Genomic DNA, 21,418 nt, shown 5'->3' with positions numbered 1-21,418 from the left:
TGCTGAACAAAAAGTGTTTTTTTTATGACAATAAGTGTTGTACATAAAGTGTCGTTGTTCTTGTTGAACAAATAGACTTTTGATAATAAATGTTGTTGTTGTTCATCTTGAACAAAAGTGTTTTTCTTATCTTAATAATGTTTGAACAAGTGTTTTTTTATGTTCTTCATGTTTGAACAGATAGAGTTTTGTTCTTGTTGAACAAGTGTTTTCTTATGTTGTTCTTGTTGAACAAATAGTGTTTTCATGTTGAATAAATGAATGAAATATTGTTTTGTTGTTTTTGTTAACGTAGATAGATCTATGGGAAAATTTTTTAGTCATTAGACCTGTATGGTTTACGGTTAGTTGTAGTCTGATTGTTGTCAACAGCAGAAGAAGCAGTATGTATCAATTTAAAACACCATTCAGATCGTTTCTGTGTGGTCCATCAATGTCGGGGATAACACTTTTAGCTAAAATAACTCAAAATTATAATAAAATGTTTTTGGAAACACCAAAGAATATTTATTATTGCTATAGTATTTGGCCGGAGTCCTATGATCAAATTAAAGCTATTGCCACACCCATACCAATACAATTCATACGGGGACTTGATGTTTTCAATAGTATTGAACCAAACTCGTGGCTGATTATTGATGATTTGGCTGAATCCATTAAACAGTTCTCACAGGAAATGCTACAGCTGTTCACTGTTCGCTCTCATCATGAACACATTTCCATAACCCTAGTTCTACACAACCTCTTTTCATCACAGCAAATATATGCGAACCCTTGCTTTGAATTGCACCATCTATATTATCTATCCAGTAGTTCGTGATTCTAGCTCACTAATAACTCTCAATAAGCAAATATATTCAGGCGCCCCTAAATTTCTGCTGTCAGCGTACACTCAGGCGACAAATAAGCCCTACGGCTACATTTTGATATATCTTAATCAGAGCACACCCGAGGATCTACGTGTAGTCACCGATATTTTTGACAAAGAAATTACAGTATATCTACCAGTGAACAGTAGAAAAAGCAGTAGAAACTACACGAACAACGGCATTTATTTTCCGTTTTAAGCACTTCAAAACCTCCACTCAGGAAGGCCATACTCAAACATGGTGTTGACAATGATTTCATTAATCTAATATCTGAACTTTGTTTAAATTTAACTGAGGGTAATGTACACTTGCTAGAAGGTGTTAGACAACAGACAAAGCAACATCGTTCCACAGTACGTGCCTTGGCTTGCAAAAACATAGCGAATTTTCTAAAAAGAACACGTCTCTTTCAAGCGGGTGGTAGCTTTTCTACACTTTTACTGCCAGTAAGTGCAGAACTTGTAAACATTTTTCTCTAGAGAATGGCTAAACCCTATAAATTAACGCCATTTGAACTTGTCCTCTCGCCCGTCGAACATTTTGAAGACAATTTAAGCAAATTTATTAATGATGAGAGTATTGCTGATGACAAAAAACTGCTTTTACTTCAATATGCATTGTGACCTGTGGACAAACATAGACATTATCGTGAGAGACCCGCTGTTATCACAGATTCCTCTAAACAGAAAACATCTCCTCAAGATTCTACAGTGCAATCAAAGGAGAAGGAATTGAGTTCTATAGTGTCAACAATTGGAAACCGATTGCCAGTGACCTATCAAGAACAAAGTAAAAGAGTATTATCAAATCTCATGTTGGAAACTGGTGGTGATCGTCAAGTTCAAGTCGACAGCACAGAGAAACAAATTATAATTCAGGGAAAAAGTTATAATCTAAGTGATTTATTTTATGATATGGTGACGAATCGTAAAGGACTTTTATCATTCAACAATAATCTATACGCCTTTCTAAATGCATCAAACTTTCCCAAAAGTCTTATCGGCAATAAGCAAATTCTAAAGAAACCAAGAGAATATAGTCCTCCATTAACGCCAACACCAACACCATTTAAAAAGAAGAAGATTCAATATTGGAAAATACTAGCAGCAGCAGCAGCAATGATTTTATAACACCTGTGGCTGCTAGTCAAAAGCAAAGACGGATTGATTCACCCTCCAGTGTGCAAAAGGGGAGTGGACATTAAACTACGTGTTTGCGTCCAAAATTGTTGAAGTTCTGAAACATGTCTATGAAAATATTGGTGAAGCGGGAAGTCTAAGTTCCCCCACAACGCTTTCTAAAGTTGATTTTGACAGCACATTAAAAAAAGCAAAATAGTACCTACAGAATGATCCGAGTTACACTCTGCATCGGAATTATAGGCTACGTGGCAAACAATATCGACAAAGTAAAGCCTTTTTCCCTCTGCATATAATGCAAACAGATCTTCTAACTATAGACGCAATTCAACAACGTCAAAATGCACCCTACAAATATATTCTGGTCGAAATCAGTGTCTTTAGTCGCTATGTCTATGCCATTCCATTGCAATGAAAGAGAGGTGTTGAAGTTGCTCAAGCTTTAGAAAATATTCTTGAACAGGATTGCTATAGAAAAATTCAATCAGATGCCGGTAGGGAGTTTTTTAATTCTCATGTAAAAAGTGTTATTTTGAATTATAATCCATCGTTCTATTGTAGTCACAGCCCGATAAAGGTTTCATTGGCTAAACGACTGATAAGAACGATTTGTCTATTAATTTCAAGATATTGTACACTGAAAAATACATCTGCTTTTATTCATGATTAAGATAAAATCATGCAGATATATAACCAACGACCCGATCGTTCATTGTCCAACTCAAGCCCTCGGGAAGTTCAATGTAGTGAAAATACATTTGATGCTTTTCTAAAGCAATATTCCAGTGAAAAAGAAAAAAATGTGAAGAAGAAATTCAATGTTGGTGATACTGGCCGAATTAATAGAACCACCAATATTTTTGAAAAGGGGAATTATTTATGGAGCACTGAACCTTTTAAAGTGTCAAAAATCCTGGACACCAAACCCACGACATATCGACTGCGAGACAGTAAAGATGATGAGATTCTCTGTGGTTTTTATGAATATGAACTGCAAAAAGTTAGAAACACTAGTGAAATTTATCAAATTGAAAATATATTAAAGAGTCGTAGTCGTAGGGGCCCGAGACAGTTGCTTGTTCGCTGGCTAGGATACAACTCTGATTTTGATTCTTGGGTCAGTGCTGAAGATATTAACAATGCACCATGATTTCTATGTGACTTTCATGTCCAATGTTTCTGATCCTCTTTACAATGACTTGAATAGAACAAGGGATTTTTGGACGAAATTCTCTCCCACCATCAAATTCGATGGAAAGTATGAAGTGGCTCTTGTCGACTGTATTTTCAAAAATACCTAAGACTTCATTTGTGGAAACATCCAGGGTTGGTAATTCAAATGTTCCCCTCCTACGGGTTCTTGAACAAAAAACCAATCAAGAACATATTCACCACTACAATATAAAGCATCTTCAGTATATTCCCGTAATCACTGCCTCTTTGGAACTCTGTCAGTTAACACTAAAAACTGAATTAGGTGATCCCCTAGCAATATCAAAAGGTTTGGCTGTGATTACATGCCATTTTCGTCCCATCGTTCAACAAGATGTCTAATAGAAAAGTGGTATTCATTTGTCCTGACATTGACTGCTATGTTGATGCTCTTGGCCCAAGACAACAGGACAATAGAATGGACTATTACAAAGGGCGTACTACAATGTCGGGCTATGGTCTTGGCAGTTGGTTTGCTAAGCTGTTTCGCTCTTCACTACCTCTGGCTAGAAAATATTTTGTACCGGCTGCAACAGATTTTGCATCCTCTACATTATAAGATTGGGGCTCTGGCAAGGATTTTAAAAAAATGCTACGGAAAATCTTAGGTCCAGTGCGCGAACCCTTGGCGAGGGATTAAAACAAAATGGAAAAGCTATAAAAAGGTCGAGAAACAATGCATCAATCATCAGTCTCTACTCAGGTCAAAAACGAAAGACATCACCCCTGTCAAAGAAAAGAAGGAAAAAGCCGACACGTACTGTAAACAGTAGTAGAAGAAGATGCCCCAGGAAGAGAATTGTTAGATCAAAACTAGATTTATTTTCCTAAGATGTGCTACCTACCGCATAAGGATTCTCAACCTTCAATCACCGCCTCATTGAATCTATTCAATGCTGAAAATATTGATGTGAGTGTCAAGCATGGATACTATCAATAATTTTTTCCTCAACAACCCCTCTCCGATAATATCCACTTTCAAATTTATTACAATGAAGACTACTTTATGCACATGTCTTCAACATTTATAGATTTAGATATGAAAGTCCGGAAATCCGACAATACATTACCAATTCTTGCCAATGGAATATCCTATGAAAATTATACAATACATAATTTATTTCGTCAAATCAGTGTCTACATCAATGACACGCTGGTGAGCACAAGCAACAATCTTTCAAATTATACAAGCTATATGCAATTCATGCTGATGACACCCAAGTCATACAAGGAATTGAGAGGCATCTCCAATGGATATGAATATATTACTAATACTGATAGTACAGATGCACTTAAAAATGCTACAACTAGTGAATTACATCTAGTTGGAAAAACATATCATGAAATATTTAATATACCCCATTGGACACCACCCAATTTTAAAGTGGATATAAAATTAACGCTTGCACCATCCAATTTCATATTGAGAAAAGAACTTGCTGCCAATCCTGATGTGACTCTCTCCCTCACCTCGGCAATACTTCATGTACGCTAACAACAAGTTATGAGTTCTGTTGCTTTGGCAGTGGAAAAACTGAGAGCCAGTGGAAATAATATAAAACTGCTTTTTCCTCATACAATCACCAATCAACGTCATATTGCCACGGGATCACGCACCTTCACCGACTCATCCTTTATCAATGGTGAAATTCCATCAAAATTAGCCTTGGCATTTTTGAAAAGTGCTAGTGCAATAGGATCGTGGACTGGATGCCCACATAAATTTGAAATGTTTGGGCTTTCATCTCTTGTGTGCAAAGTTAACGGCATCCCACTCTACAATTTATCTTTTGATAAATCCCATAGAACATTGTATGAGTTGACCATGCAAACCCTAGATCATGATTCACAACTATTTGAAAATGGTATAACCGAAGAAATGTTTACTAAAACACATGGTATCATTGTATTGGATTTTTCTGGCACCCAGGATATGAGTATAGTACGTACGGGGAGTGTGCGTTTAGAGTGTACATTTGCTGACCCATTGGCTGAGAGTATTGCACTAATCTCACTAAACCAATATGAAACCTATTGGGAAATCACTCCCGAAGGTAGTGTTCTACTAGACTTGGCACCATGAAAACCAGTCAAATAATCAATGTATTTAATATGGATCCCTACATGTCCCAGTACAAATCCTATTGTCTACCCTTGGATTTTCTTGGAAGAATTCAAAGTGCCAACAATACCTTAATTATTGTTAATAGCAGTCCGTCGACTGTGCTGATGGGTCATTGGCTGTGCATCTTTCAAACAATGAAGACGATTGATTTTTTTATCTTCTTGGTCTACCCTATACATTCTACACACCCCACATCAGCAACTATATTGAGAGTAGTGGGAAAACTATTATTCAAAATCAGAAGAGAGTGCAGTATCTGACGACTAAAGGCTGTGGCTTCCATGCACTACTATATTTTGTGTTCCGATGTCGCTGTTATACTTACAAGCAGTGTCTCAACATTTATGTAGACAATCCAAGTTTGAACGACTTTATGGTGGAAAATATCCTCTCCGACCTGTCTAGTATTAATTTCGGTGCCCTAAGAGTAAAGTGCTTAAAAATGTATGTGAATTTGCTTATTAATAAAATGTATATATACAATAATTTCTTTAAATCTTGACTTCAGATTTCTTCTTTTTTGGTTTATAGGCAACTGTCCTGAACTATTAATGTCAGTAAATGTTTCGAATTCACTATACAATGATCTTGATCGGCTGCGAAGTCAGGGTCATATTTTCTATAGTACAATATAACTTCACTCTTTTCATATCTATTTGTGATAGTCGATGATACTATTTGCATTCATATTATGAAATTCACGAGTTTCAATCTGTCTATTTGAAGCAATATCACAAACAGTGTTTTCAAATGGTGATTCACATTCGGTAACTACCAAATAAAAATCACTAGGTTTAAAGTCATAATAGGCATTGCCGTCACAACGATGACGCAGAAACCAAATTGTCTTGTTACCCCAACATTGGAATTGTAGACCAGATTCTTCCTCCCAGAATAATTTAAATCCACGACGATACCAATCTCGTAGAAATAAACTAAAATAACGTTTGGGATTCCTTCCAATCATAGCGGGGTAAGTATTCTCCCACTGATCACATTTATCATAGTGACCATTGGAGCACAGATGTCCTCTAGGGTGTGAGTCACAAATCTCTTCAAGACATGAATTACATCCTTTAATTTGTACTGCATAGCCTCTATGTAATTTACAAGGATTTAATAATTTACACTTTTCATTATAGTCATCAATAATTGTACAATTCTCAAATTGAGTCCAACTGCCAAGAGTGTACATGCATAGTGGACATGTACAGAACATTTTTTGGTTTCCGATGTCAACTCTCTCTCACAGCTAATACGGAACTGATCGTCCTCGTTCGATAAATTCATGGTGGAGGTAAGGTGAGAGGAGTAACTCTGTGACGTCACCTCTTTAGAATGGTGGGGTAGCCATCTACATTGAATCTATGGCAATGTTTTCAAAAGTATATCCACGATATTATTCTGCTTTGTTCCAATTAATATATCAATAAATTGAGTACAGACATTTGAGTCACATCGACAAAGTTTCATACAATAGTCCAATGGGGGAGAATCAGTCCCCATTATATTGTCAAATGTTTGCCGAGAGAATATCCTGCGTTGAAGAGATAACTCAAGAAAATCATCATCCAAAATCAAATGTTTTTCCATAAACACTAGATTCGATCTAATTCGCCCTTTCTCGAATTTATTCATTTTTTTCAATAGTTTCACTCTGACTGCTGACTCTAGACTGACCATGAATCGTAAGCCTAACATTCTAACAAAAAGAAAGGGAACATTTTCGATTTCGAAACAATTTTATTGGATAATTACAACAATAATAGTAGACATGTACAATTAGCGACACAGTTTAATGTCTTCGATATGTTTCACTAATGCACTTAAAGCACATTGAAGTCTATTCACATGTGCTATATCGACTTTTGCAGCGAAGCATAATTGATCCTCCATTTTAAATTTGGTCAAGGATATTATATATATTGCAAATACTTCATCCCATTCCAGACAAAGCCGTGATCCTCTCGTTATTTCCACCGCAATGTTTGGTGCTCTTGTATTATTGCTACCAACTCCACTATCAACTTCTAATAGGGTAAACATTCCACTCATCATCAACACAAATATATCCAAATGAGTAAAGTCAAACTGTTCTCACTCCTTTGAATTCTATTCACACACTAATAAAAACTATAGCAAAAATCCTTTCCTTATATTCTCTGCAATCCTCTCCCGCTAATATTTCAGACCTCCTGATTGGCTTAGAAGGGGACACGTGATCCTGTTTCCCGTTATCGGATCAATACATTCCCCCATCGATTATGTAATCAAGTTCTCGGAAATTCACTTGTCCTAGTCGATTACGCAATCAATTTTTCGGAAATCCACTTCCCCCTCGGGTATGCAATCAATACATTCCCCACCGATTATGTAAATCAAGCTTTTGGAAATTCCACTTCCCCCTCGAGTCCTAGATCAATACATCTCTTCCCCATCGTCAATGCGCATGTGCAAACTTCACCCCCAGTATCATTACACCTGGACGACCAACAACAAATCAATTGGCCTTGACCCCCATTAGACTCGATCGATAACCCTTGAATAAATTATGTTAGCTTGGCGTTAGACTAAATTGTAGATGGAAGCACGGTATTAGCCTCGGCGTCATTAGGTCATTCCTAATTAGATGTAAAATTGCTTTGGCGCACAAAATCCTATTAAGGTCAATTCCAAACAGTCATGATCCCTTTTTGTCAGCAAGTGAAATGGTCTAAAGCTCCTTATAGAAGCAATTTTCTCAATCAATTCATTATTGTCAATCACTGTCAACAAGTTATTCAAGCTGTATATTCTCCATATATAAGGTTTTTATCAAAGAGTTAATCGTAGAGACTTTGAAAAAAGCCACATTCGATTTAAATTGAAAGTTCTAGATCCGTTTTTTTTAAGTCAATAATAATCGGCAAGTAAGCAACCCCCCCCCCCATGCCTAAAAAACTTGAAACTTTTTTCAGTAAAAAACTAGCAGAACTTAATTAAAAAAAACTTTCCGAAAAATAATTTTTTGAAATAAAATTAAAGGCCATTTTGAAATCAAGCTAAGCAGATACAAATACCTGTTAAAATTCAAACTCAAAACGAAAAAAAAATTACTATTAAAGAATAAATGAAACCCAAAACGAACAAAAATTAAATAAACAATCATAGCAAAAAAAACATACAAAAAGTAATAATATAAATGAATAAATAGATCTTAAAGCGAGTAATGCTTGGATTAAATATGAAAATCAAGCTTAAAACGAATACAAATATTTTGCTATTAAAGTATAAATGAAACTTACAACGAACAGAAATAAAATAACAATAAATGCGAATACACATGCAATATATATTAATGTAAATGAATAAATAAATCTTAAAACGAGTGAAACTTAAATTGAATATGCAAATCAAGTTTGAATCGAATAAAAATAACTACCAACAAGAGCTTGGGTATCGCCTCACTGCAGAAGTCTAAAACCTACTGCGTCATTGGCGCTTTACTGAAAACGAATTATATTACAAATGTTTTCTTTTGTACTTAATATTTAAAATAAACATTAAAATTACAGTAAAATTTTGAACTGATGAGCTGTTAGCAATTAATATCATTATGCATCAAATATTCATTTTAATTTATTAGTTCTTTTAAAGATTTTTATTATAATCTTGTATTATATAATATCTAATAGATAATTTATTAGTTCTTTCCCTTCTTTAACTGTAAAAACCTGAAGCCTTCTGCGTCATTGATGCTTTCATTAATATCATTATATATCTAATATTCAATCTGATTTTGTTTATACTTTTCAAGACTGTTCAAGACTCATATAGTTTTGCCATTTTTTTTAACTCTGCCATTTTTTCTAATTAATCGTGTTGGTTTGTTATGAAAACATTCTATGGCTTCTAGGCATTTCTATTTGAGCGGAAAACTGCACCTCAAACTTTGTGGAACATGCATTTTCTTGCATGAAACACCAAAATATAATAAAATGTCAAGTTTCGGAGTGTTCCACCGCTCGCAAGCAAGTGCCATTGGTATTTTTGAATCCGCATGGTCAATTTAGGGGGTGGAGGGTGGGCTAATTCTCATAGCAGCCCTATTCCGTCGTGGTATGGTTCACATTTTCAACACATGGCGTCCGGACTATCGTATAATCTACCAAGCATACAACTACCCTAAATCAGTGTCAATAAATAAATGAAACCCAAAACGAACAAATATTAAAATAAATATTAGAGTCAAACTCAAAACGAGCATAAATTAATATGAGTAGGGTTAAAAACCCCTATGCTTTCTAAAAGCCAGAATATAATTTGTACTTCACTGAAAAAAAATTCAAATGAGTTTACTGAAAAAAATGTGCATTGTCAATTTAATATACATGTGCTGATATTTATTCCCTAAAATCTTAATTAATGAAAGAATTGTTTTCAGTAAAGCACCAATGAAGCAGTAGGTTTTAGGCTTCTGCAGTGAGGCGATACCCAAACTCTTGTTTGTAGTTATTTTTGTTCGATTCAAACTTGATTTGCATATTCAATTGAAGTTTCACTCGTTTTAAGATTTATTTATTCATTTACATTAATATATATTGTATGTTTGTTCGCATTGATTGTTTATTTAATTTCTGTTCGTTTTAAGTTTCATGTATACTTTAGTAGCAAAATATTTGTTTTCGTTTTAAGCTTGATTTTCATATTCAATCTAAGCATTTCTCGCTTTTAGTTCTATTTATTCATTTATATTTTACTTGTTGTACGTTTTTTGCTATGATTGTTTATTTAATTTCTGTTCGTTTTGGGTTTCTTTTATTCTTTAATAGTAATTTCTGGTCGTTTTGAGTTTGAATTTTAACAGGTACTTGTACCTCCTGAGCTTAAGTTTAAAATGGCCTTTACTTTTCTTTGAAAAACGTATTTTTCGGAAAGTTTTTTTTCTAATTAATCTGCAAAATGTGAAATTTTGTATTTTTTGCCAGAAGAAAGATCACGGATACGTTTTTATTTTTTTTTTTCCCAGGGGTGATCGTATCGACCCAGTGGTCCTAGAATATCGTGGGAGGGCTCATTCGAACGGAAATTAGAAGTTCTAGTGCTCCTTTTAAGTGACAAAAAAATGGAAGACAACTAGGCTCCCCTCCCACGCTCAGTTTTTCCCAAAGTCACCCGATCAAAATTTCTAGATAGCCATTTTGTTCAGCATGGTTGAAAAACACAATAACTATGTCTTTGAGGATGACTTAATCCCCCACAGTCCCCGGGGGAAGGACTGCAAGTTATGAACTTTGCCCAATGCATATAGTATTGGTTATTGGGAAGTATACAGACGTTTTCAGGGGGGATCTTTTTCTGGTTGTGGGGAGGGGGGTGAGTCGTGGCTTATGTGGGAGGATCTTTCCATGGAGGAAGTTTTCATGGGGGAAGGGACATTGCCATGAAGTGGGAGCCGGATTTCACATCACTTTCAACTATTAATAGGGCACTAGCCCTTTGAATTTTTAATCGAATGAGCCCTTTTTGAAGTTTCTACGACAACTTGTTCTAAAAACCTTGTATGCCCCAGGGGCATAACTTACAACCCTTGCCCTGAGGACTGTGGGGGAGTTCCCACCTCAAAAACATAATTTATATCTATTTAAAAAAACGATCAGAAATTAAATTAAAAAAAAGTTTTTCAACTGAAAGTAAGGAGCAACATCAAAACTTAAAACGAACAGAAATTGCTACGTATATGATTGGGTCCGCCCCCTAGTCAATACCTCGCTCTTTAAGCCGAAGATTTTTTAGTACTTTCATGAGAGCTATTTATTCTAATTAACGGCCTTTGTGATTAAGATGTCATTTTTAAAGAATTGGAACAGAATTTGAATTTTAGCGTAAAGAGTGAGGTATTGACTAGGGGGCGAACCCCCTGCTATACGTATTAAAATATATGAATACAAAAGTTCGTTATGTAAGTTAATTCGTAAGTTGCGTATATTTATTACTAATAAAAACGTTCGTAAATAAAATCAAACAACTTTCGAGAAAGCTATTTAACCAAAGAAAAGTAAAATGAACATGCAAATTTGTTTTTATTTTAAATTTATTACTAATAAAAACGTTCGTAAATTGAATTAAACAACTTTCGAGAAAGCCATTTAACCAAATAAAAGTAAAATTAATATGCAATTTTTTTTAATTATTCATGTACGGTGAGCCAAAATCAAAACCTCCATTAATTCAAAAACGCTCAAAAATTAAATAAAAAGCACGAGTTTTTTTTAACTGAAAGTAAGGAGCAGCATTAAAACTTGAAACGAACAGAAATTATTCCGTATATGAAAGGGGCTGTCCCCTTCACAACGCCTCGCTCTTTACGCTAAAGTTAAACTCTTTCTCACAACTATAATTTTTAAGACAATAAAAAACTTTAGCGTAAAGAGCGGGGCGTTGAGGAGGGGACAGCCCCTTTTCTATACAGAATAATTTCTGTTCGTTTTGAGTTTCAATGTTGCTCCTTACTTTCAGTTAAAAAACTTGTTTTTTTATTTAATATTTCCCCAGGGATGACCGTTGCGAATACTTGGTAATAGAAGATGGTACAGGGACCATTTGAACGATCATCAAATTATCTAGTATCCTTTTTAAGTAACGAAAGAGATTAAGCTGCTAAAACGTAGTGTTTTGTACCTTAAATAGCAAAATTATCAGATTATAAAAATGCCAACTTTAAGAGTGATATTAAAGTTTTCCATAGTCTGAAACCCTTGACTGGGGTTTTGCAGTGCTCCATCAAAAAAATCGTGAAAAATTGTATTTTAGCATGAGTAGAATTGTAACAGCTATTTTGTACCGTTGTTGCAAGTTTTCGTTTTTCTTCCTAGGGCGATCCTACCAAACCTGACAGCACATCCTCCTGGGCAGCACCGATTTTAAGCCAGGAAAAGAATTTTCCGGAACAACCTGCCATTCCTGTCTTAAAACAACAATGTTGACCAAAAGAGCCAAAATATCCGAATTTGAAATTTCTGGGACAGTCAATTGATGGAAAAGTGTTTAAAAGCCCCCCCCCCCCAAAATAAATTCCTGTTTTCTTTGCGAATTTTTCCTGTAACTCCCCCCCCCCCCCCACGACCACGTCTGGCAATTCACAACCCACACTTTAGTTTCCCACACTTTACTTTAACCATTGAACTTTGATGGCCTTGAAGAACCTTTGTGCTTTCAATAGTTTTTTCGGGAGGGGAGGAGGGTAGCTTTAGAATCAGTATCTATGTACAAGCCACTCTCAGGGACAGTGGAAACCTTCAAATATAATCTACCTTCCGTACATTCCAAATTATTATTATTATTACGATTTTAAAAAAAAGTTTGCAGACAAAATGATATGCATTTATGTTTCCTAGTACTTTAAAAATCCTGAATTTCCTATTTTCTGGGGGAGATAATACCCTAGTTACTCGCCAAAGTGGGACTTATCAAATACCATGTGACTACGGCAATTATTATGTAAGTAAAACCCATGAAAATTTAGAAAAACGCCTGCAACAGCATAAAGGTGATATAACCAAGGCTTTAAATTCAAGTAGTGTTCATAATCCTTTTGATTCTGCCCTAAGCGACCATATTTGTGAGAACCCCAGGCATAACATGCTTTTTGAAAACACATCCCTCCTTGGCAATGACTTGGGACTTAAACATGTTGTACGTGAGGCACTTGACTAAATTTAAGCTAAATAATAATATTTCTTTAAATACGGATTTAGGGGAGTATCGAATCAATTCTTCATTTACAAATTCAATTAAAAATGACTTGACAAATTATGTTAAAAAGCCAATAGCCAATACCGATAAACCTGTTCCAAAAAGACCTTTTAGGTTAGCTGCTAAAAAGTCAAGAATAACATTAAAACTTGTTCTTAATGTACTTAAATGAATTGTCTCGTTTCGTATGGTTTTATCTTCAATCCTGGTTGAATTTCGTTGAAGTAATGATTCTGGGACTGTTTTAATTTTTCAATTTAAGTTTTAAAGATCCCTTTTTGTTAAAAGTCCATTTTATTAATATACGCAGTTTGCTGATGACGGATCTTAGCTATAGATCTGAAACATACTTAAGGTTTAAACAAATTTGACTGTCTTATTTAAATTCCCTGTTGATCTACTTGTTGTTGGTCTTATGATGGAAAGGCAGTAGGATCTTCGTCGTTATTTACAATCATCAGAGAAAATTGGGCTGGGTCATCGTCGGTACACTATTCCTCTAAAGACATTTCAATACCAAATGCTAATACTTAATAGTAAATACTACAAAATGTAGAATTATTTTTACGCAAAGCTGCAGGTTGAACCAATTTTAGACCTATCAACAATTTTTGGAAAGAATTCCGAGTTTACTGTACACCAAAACTGTGAAAGGTATAATAATGGTCAAACAGGTGACCAACAGACCAATATGCTTCATTAACAATCTTTCCAGTGTATTTTACCCCGAATTTTTACTCTTCTTGATCTTTTCTAGTTACGTACTTTTTTCTTATTATTTTGTACAATCAATATTATTATTTTGCATTATTTTATTGAATTTAGGAAGATTTGATTGAACTGCTATGACATGTTTTCTAGGTGAAACCGATAAAACATTTGTTCATCGCCTACTACAGGAAAATATTGCACTTCGAGATGAAAACGCGGAATTATATGCAATAAGGGATTCACTTATGAGGGACCAAGAAGTAGCTTGTAGGCAAAACGAAAGGCTTAGCAAGATGGTAGATTTCAGCAAAATAAATCAGTAAGTCCATTTAGCAATTTACGATTGCAACCGTGTATGTTTTAAATACTTCAAATTGGCAATAAATATCTATTTTTGCAAATTAGTACTTTTAAGAGATGTAATTTGTTTTCTAATTCGTAAATAAAATTAGTCAACATGCAACCAAACTACGTGCGATCGAATCACACAACCTTCTTTTAATGTTTTCATCGCATCACATACACCCTCTAGTGTCTTTTGAAACAGAGATGAGTAGGATAGAGGAAATTCTTTTTGTACATAGTATGTCTGAAACCAAATTTAAATAATAATAAAACTGATTTTTAGTGGCTTCATAAAATATTAATAGAGTCACATTGAACATTCCAGAAAGCCGGTTAACGAGCACAGCATAATGTGAAGAAAATTTAACATTTTCTTCGAATGACGAAGAAAATGTTAGATGAATAGACAAAGCATACACAAAATCCAGATTAAACTTTCTAGTGGGTTTTAGGGTAATCATAAATGTACATTTGATATAGAAGATAGGACAAGTAAATTTTATCCGTATAACCTGCTACTATATATTCATACTTCATCTATAAATCAAAAATTACAAACCTGAAAACAAATAATAAAATTAATGAAAATAACAAAGTAAATGGTAATCTAAAACCTTAACAACTTCCCAGAATGGGAAGTTCAACCTACTTTTCAACTGGCTAACGTTATCTGCTAGCTTTTTACCTCCGGGAGAAAATATCATACATGTGGTCCCGCTAAACCTTAGAACGTATATCTAGACATCATGATCAATTATGTTTTTCCAAATATGTTTATTGATATTGGTTTGATTTTTATGGCCTGTAGTTATGAGGAGCTCATTAGGGAGCTAATCAAACACTAGTTTTTAAAAACTTGGTCTCTTTGGTGGAAAAAGGAGATAATCAAATATTTAAACTACCAAAACTGAAATAATTACTTGCTAGTTTTTTTCCTTGGTTGGGATTTCTGTTGGTGTCACGATTCTTAAGTTTCACTTCGTAATATGCACGTGTGTGCAAAAAAAATATCGAAGAAAATGTTCAAGGGAGAAGTCCTCGCAGCCAACTTCTCAGTCCAGATCTTTGCGCTCAAGCCAAATTCAATTGATATAAAATCAAATGGTATCTACACAATCAGGTACAGCAGGGGTCCAGGCACTGAACCTTGTGGAACTTGGCAACGGAAACTAAAACTTCTTGAAATGAAACCATCAATATTCACTTACAGTGTTCTCCCACTAAGGTGAGAATCAAACCGATTCAAAAATACATCCTTTACCCTTAAACAACGTAGCCTACTCAATAAAATCTTAAAACAGCAGTATCAAAAGCTTCATTAAAATCCATCGAAATTGAAAGCATTTACTCACCCTGTTCAAGGACAGAGTTGACAAAATCAGTGAGATGATGGACTGTGTGCATTGCGGAATGGTTTTTTACTGAATATAAACTGTGTTTGCGCCAAAAAATCCATACAGGCTCAGATACATTCTTCTGATAGGTAGACGTAGACAAATAGTGTGAAATTTAAAAAGTAGATGGCATAAGGTTACGAACGTTCGTTACCAACCACACTAAACAAAGGCTAATATTTGCTGTAGAAGTTGTAAGGCATTTCATTGGATATATGTTTTTACTTTTATTTTCTCTTTGTTTTGGACGCAGCAGTGATGTTGGAGACGTCTTAGAGGAAATTAACGCTCAAAATCCTCTTCGAACAAGCTTTACATTGTCTAAGGCAACTTACAAGCAGGATACAAGTTGATTTTTGCTAATTTTCATCTTTATATAATGTATATAGATTGTTCCCTGAATTGTTTTTTTTTGGAAACTGGCTAAAGCTTAAAATACAGAATTGTAAATATATTTGTCAGTAGTCTTGCATCACATTTTATCGATACACGGACAGGCCTGGATTTACCAATAAGCCCACTAGGCCTTGGCCCAAGGGCGCACAATGCCAGGGGGGCACAATAAATTGTCAGTAAGCGATTTATTTTCTTAGCAATAAGTGGACTTGGCGTTTTCTACAATTAATTAAAAAACTTTTTCAACAAAATAAGTTTTTCAAAGAAAAGTAAAGAACTCCATTAAACCAAAAATGAGCAAAAATAGAATCAAATAATCTACCAAGCGTGAAACTACCACAAATCAGCATCAATAAATAAGTGAAACACAAAACGATCAGAAATTACAATAAATAACCGAGTCAAACTCAAAACGAGCAGAAATTAACATAAGTTGGGCTCAAAATCCCTATGCCTTCCCAAGGCCAGAACATAATTTGCACAGAACAAAAAGTTTTTTTTAACTAATTTTTGTTCGTTTTATATTGACTAAGTCTTTTCAGGGAAAAAAAATAATACTTTAAATCTTTTCATTTTTTAAGACTTTATACTTTGGCCTGCTATTTGTATGCTGGAGAAAAATTTTCAGCAATTTTTAACAACATACACCCTTTTAAAAATCTGGACACAAATAGTAGTGTTTAATTTAGTTTCATACCTCCTCTAGTTGACCTAAAATAGAAAACTTGATATCATTTGCAAAAAAATCTGTTTACTTTCTTTGATAGCTTGGATACACCTCACAATTGAGGGAAGGCTGACTCAAGAGATGCCATACGATGATATCCTTGAAACCTTCGCGCGAAAAAAAAGCAAGGAGGAAGGCTTTGTTATTTGGTTTTGAAGATAAATACTCCTTCTTACAAAATAATATATAGTGCGTACATGTATTTATATTTTACTATCTACCAATGGATTAAACTTATTTACAATACTTTGTTGGTTTATTTAATTTACTTAATACCCCAACGTACAAATATATTTGGTACTTGTATAATATAGCAGTAGTATGCTTATATTGAATTTGCGTGCAGGTATAGGAATTTCCATACTATTACCCGGGACGTATACACCTTTTCAAAGAGAGTCAGAACTCTCTCACATGGCATTATACTTTGGGTAGACTATGTTTCCTCCTATGCTATTTGGGATTACATAATATGTTATGAAGGACGAGTTTCTGACATAATTTATGTAGGCCAGATTTCTATTTCATAGTATATATATATGGCCTACATGTCTTTTAGGGTAAGTACATTATCCATGTAAAAAAAAAACGGTGGGCCTTGACTAGGTGTTAATACATTCAGTTTTTTTTTACTATAAAATCAAGTTTCAGATCAGAATTTTCTACAGTTTGAATAGTTCATTCGTTCTATTGATATATATTTTACGTTCATTTACATTCGTAGAGATATGGAATATTCTAAGCGTCTTTTGGCGAGTAAAATTTTTTTATATTATAATAAAAAAGAAATCTATTTTTTGTCTCGCCATTGACTTAATGATGAATATATTTTACCTTTCTCACTTACACTTTTTTGACTATGCTGTTAGCTCTTTTAAAAAGGTGCCTATGTTAATTAAACAGTCCACGTGTTTCAATTTTAGTAAATATAAAAAAAAAGAGAGGCAGGTTCACTTCGATTTTGGCTCATCGTACATGAAAAAATTAAAACAGAATTTACATATTAGTTTCGGCAGATATTAAAGGTCACCTCCCTCCTCAATATCACGCTCTTTACACTAAAGTTCGAATTTTTCTCGAACCACAAACTCTTGAATCACAAAGGCCGATTAATTAGAATAGATACCTCTTTTGAAAGTGCTAAAAAAAAAAAAAACTTAAGCGTAAAGGGTGAGGTATTGACTAGAGGGCGAACCCCTTCATATACTTAAAAAAAATTTTGGTTTAGGCTATGTCTAGGAGTCTTTTTTCTTCCTTTTTTCTGTGATTTTAAGTATTTCGCAATTTAGGTATATAAAGTTTTAAAAGCTTTGCATATAAAATTGAAATAGATCTATAATTGTCAACTTTTTGTGTTTGGTACTATGGAATTGAAGGCCCAATGCCCCACATTAATTTTCCGAATAAGTAAGAATTGAACTAGCTAATTAAATTGTGTCATTTTTTCAACTTTTGGGAGTTTAGTATTGTGCTATTGAAGGGGCAGTGTCCTCTCATGAGCTAAATAGTTTGAAAACTGAAAATGATTTTTATTTTAGAATGCTGTTGATCAGCCATCGCAACAAAAGTGTGCAAAATTTGATGAAGCTCAGGATAACAGGGATAATCGAATCGGATTCAGCCGAGACAGGGATAATCGAATCGTAAAATGTAATCAGGCCAAGTGTAATTCGCTTCGCATCTCATTCCGAAGGAAAGGAGAAATGCAGCAGGCTAGCTGTGATTTTCGACGTAAGTTTAAATAGATATTCTGAAAATATTTTTATAATTTAGTAAATCGACTCCTTATATGCTTGCGGTGAATAATGCTATTTCGCTATTGACGTGTAAAAATTTGCGACACGATAATTAATTCTTTATGAACGACGACTGAAACACAAGGATGGTTCAATTAGAACAATAAGTAACTTTTTTTGAATATTCGTCTTCGATATTCAACCGATTTTTAATGTTTAAATTTTTGTGTAACTTAATAGCTCCTATTTCTAAAGTTCAACGCGGCACCACTGACAAAATGGAATACTGGGTACTTGTCTGTTAAACGAAACACACCCAAAGAAGTGAAGTTATATTAATCCTAATGAAATATACCAAAACATGATGATAATATTGTAGGAAAAAAAAATATGGAAAGCAGGCCGCGTAGAACAAATTATATTAAATACCTAGCCATCTCTATATATCCGATAGACAATTAATATTTCATACATGCATCGTAGTTTTTCTCACTCAGAACAAGCAAATCATAACCGAACCCACAAAGAGAAATCAGTTTCTGTCAGATCGTACACACTTGTAATTCTAGAGTGTGTTTCGTTTAACAGACAAGTTCCGGGTAATGTTTGAAGAACTTCATAATTTTTGAAACAATCAAAAGAAAGATAACAGTGAAGGCTACTTTAATAATAAAAGTTGGTACAAGATTCGTCATCGGGGGGCTATTTACCTAAGCTTTAATTCTTAAATCGTTTGTAAATTTTTAAAGCTTTTCATTTGAAAAGAAAAATTGTGTCCTGTGGAACTAGTAAAACCACTCTCAATAGGTTTCAATCACGAAGAAACAAAAACATCTCTTACTATCAAAAGCAAGCTGATATTCATTAATCAAAATTTTGTCAGGAATTATGCATTAACAACCAGAAATTCAATCTCCATGAATTTAGTAAAAATAATTGTTATGATTAGTGAAGCACAAATTGCACTAATTATTTTCATTATTATATTATTCAGTTAATAATCATAGTTGTTGCAAGAGTCGCCATCGGAGTTCTCAGGACAAATTTTACGGCAGTATTATGTGTAATCACGAGCAAAATCAAAATTTATTACTTTCTTGTTCGTGCAGGGGAAAAATTGAAATGGAGGCGTTACGCAAAGACACTTTAATTCCGGGATGGGGATGGAGGGGCACTTTAATTGTTGATATGGAAGGAGAAAAAGTTCTTCTTACAATGATTTATTTAGTCCAGGTTTACTGCTACCAGCACTTCAATCAAATCCATCACCAAGCGACATAGGAAAATTCGGATTGTCGAGAAAAGGGAGAAACTTACACCACCACCAGCAAACAATGTATGGGATGCATGCCCATTAACCGGGGCTGAAGAGCAATGTTTAATAGAACATACTGCCTCGGTTGGACGATGGTCGGGTTTTATTGAGAATTACAATCAAGAGGGGGGGCAGGCACTAGAGTTGGATCCCTATTTTGCATTTTCATTCTGAACATTATATTTTTTCGAATAAAACCATTAGTTTTATATATCATTCTCTTGTTCTAACTTATCCTCTAAGAATAAGATTTCATTTTCCTGACTAAACCAAATATATTTTAACAGTTTCGGTTGTCATTATGAAAGACATATGCCAATGTAACTTTGCTTCTTTTAATTGTTCAGGTGGTGGGACAATGACTATGAAAAATTGACATAGTTTATTAACTTTATAAAAATAATGGTTATTTCACATATAAAAAAAACCTTTTTTTTATAGATTAATGAAATAGCACTGCCATTGGGTGATGAAACATCAACATTTACTGAACTAGTTCTAGCACCACCAATGGAGTTTAGAGACGAATCATCAGCATTAGTTCTAGACAATATGGAATGGCATAGAGTTTTCCTTAATGATGTTTTTGGGGATATGGCTAGCGTAGATGATTTAACTTGTGAATTTGTTATGATAGAGGATCCAGAATGGGTAGATATATTTATGCGCGAGCATTTAGGCGATGTTAGTAGTGCAACTGAACCGGGTCCTCATATAGAAATTACGTCACAGGACAATACAGTCTGGCTCGATCAGCTGTCTCCAAACACACTGGAAGACATGCTAACTAGCCTAGGGGACTTTATGCCATCTCCAACCATTGCAACTGAACAGACGGGGGATGGTGTTATTGACAATTCTATGTCACCCCCCCCCCCATTCCCCTTAATGATACACCTAGTGCTAGTAATAGTAGTAGTAGTAGTAATACAACAATGCAAATAGTTGGATCTAATTTTTCCGGGGACATTTTTGATGATGACTTTATAATTAGTGAATTGGATCCTGTACAAATAGGTGCAGGACATGAAAATAGTGGTATGTCCCCGGAATTATGTGAATTTTATTTGTTAGAGTCTGCTCTAAGTCACTTACAAACATATAGGGTAGATTTTAATCCTCCTGAAGAAAACGTGCTTGTCGGGAGCATTATTTTAACAGATCCAGTGAATGTTCTCCATAGCTACATTGACCGAATTCGAGCACAAATTGAGATTCAGATTCAGAATTGGGGAGGTCAAGGGGAGATTAAAGCATCAGTAAATCAAAAAGTTTATTTACAAAAGGGGACATCCGAGGATATTTTTTATTTTAATTTTTCAACTGGCAACCAACTTTTTTACCCTGGTCTAAATGAATTTGAGGACAACTTTTTCAAATGGGTAAATAAATTAATTTCAACTTTGGACACGTTTAACGAGAGGGAAGCGGGTCAACCATTTTATACATTGAATACATGGATCTGAATCTCAGTAGATTTAAAAAAACTTTATTTTAAGAGGGGCGGGTAGTAGTCGACGAATAAAATGCCACCCAGATTTGTCGGCTACAGGAAGGGCTCAGGGTTTCAATTTTGACACAGGACTGCAATGTTTTAAAAATGCGTTTTTAGCAGCAGCCCATAAGACATTAAACAATGAGTCATCAATGATAAATCTCGACGGAGCTGCTCGCTATGGCGGAGACAAATTCACTAAAGTAAATTTTGATTTCTT

General features: G+C 34.5%; 1 protein-coding gene across 1 annotated transcript in view; it reads left to right on the top strand.

Moving 5' to 3' along the window:
- LOC148954502 (kinesin-like protein KIF17) overlaps positions 1 to 15,882 on the top strand; it is a 186,284-nt gene extending 170,402 nt beyond the window's left edge. Inside the window, exons 15-16 of the mRNA XM_089086301.1 lie at positions 13,957 to 14,109; positions 15,783 to 15,882. Of these exons, the coding sequence (XP_088942427.1) occupies positions 13,957 to 14,109; positions 15,783 to 15,882 (253 nt within the window). The remainder of the gene's footprint in view (positions 1 to 13,956; positions 14,110 to 15,782) is intronic.
- The last annotated feature ends 5,536 nt before the right edge of the window (positions 15,883 to 21,418 follow it).

The sequence above is a fragment of the Artemia sp. Qi Xiang Cuo genome, chromosome 3, assembly GCF_049724085.1.
Source record: "Artemia sp. Qi Xiang Cuo chromosome 3, ASM4972408v1, whole genome shotgun sequence".
Taxonomy (NCBI): domain Eukaryota; kingdom Metazoa; phylum Arthropoda; class Branchiopoda; order Anostraca; family Artemiidae; genus Artemia; species Artemia sp. Qi Xiang Cuo.
The sequence above is the reverse complement of the archived record's forward strand: the minus strand, read 5'-3'. Positions and strand labels throughout refer to the sequence as shown.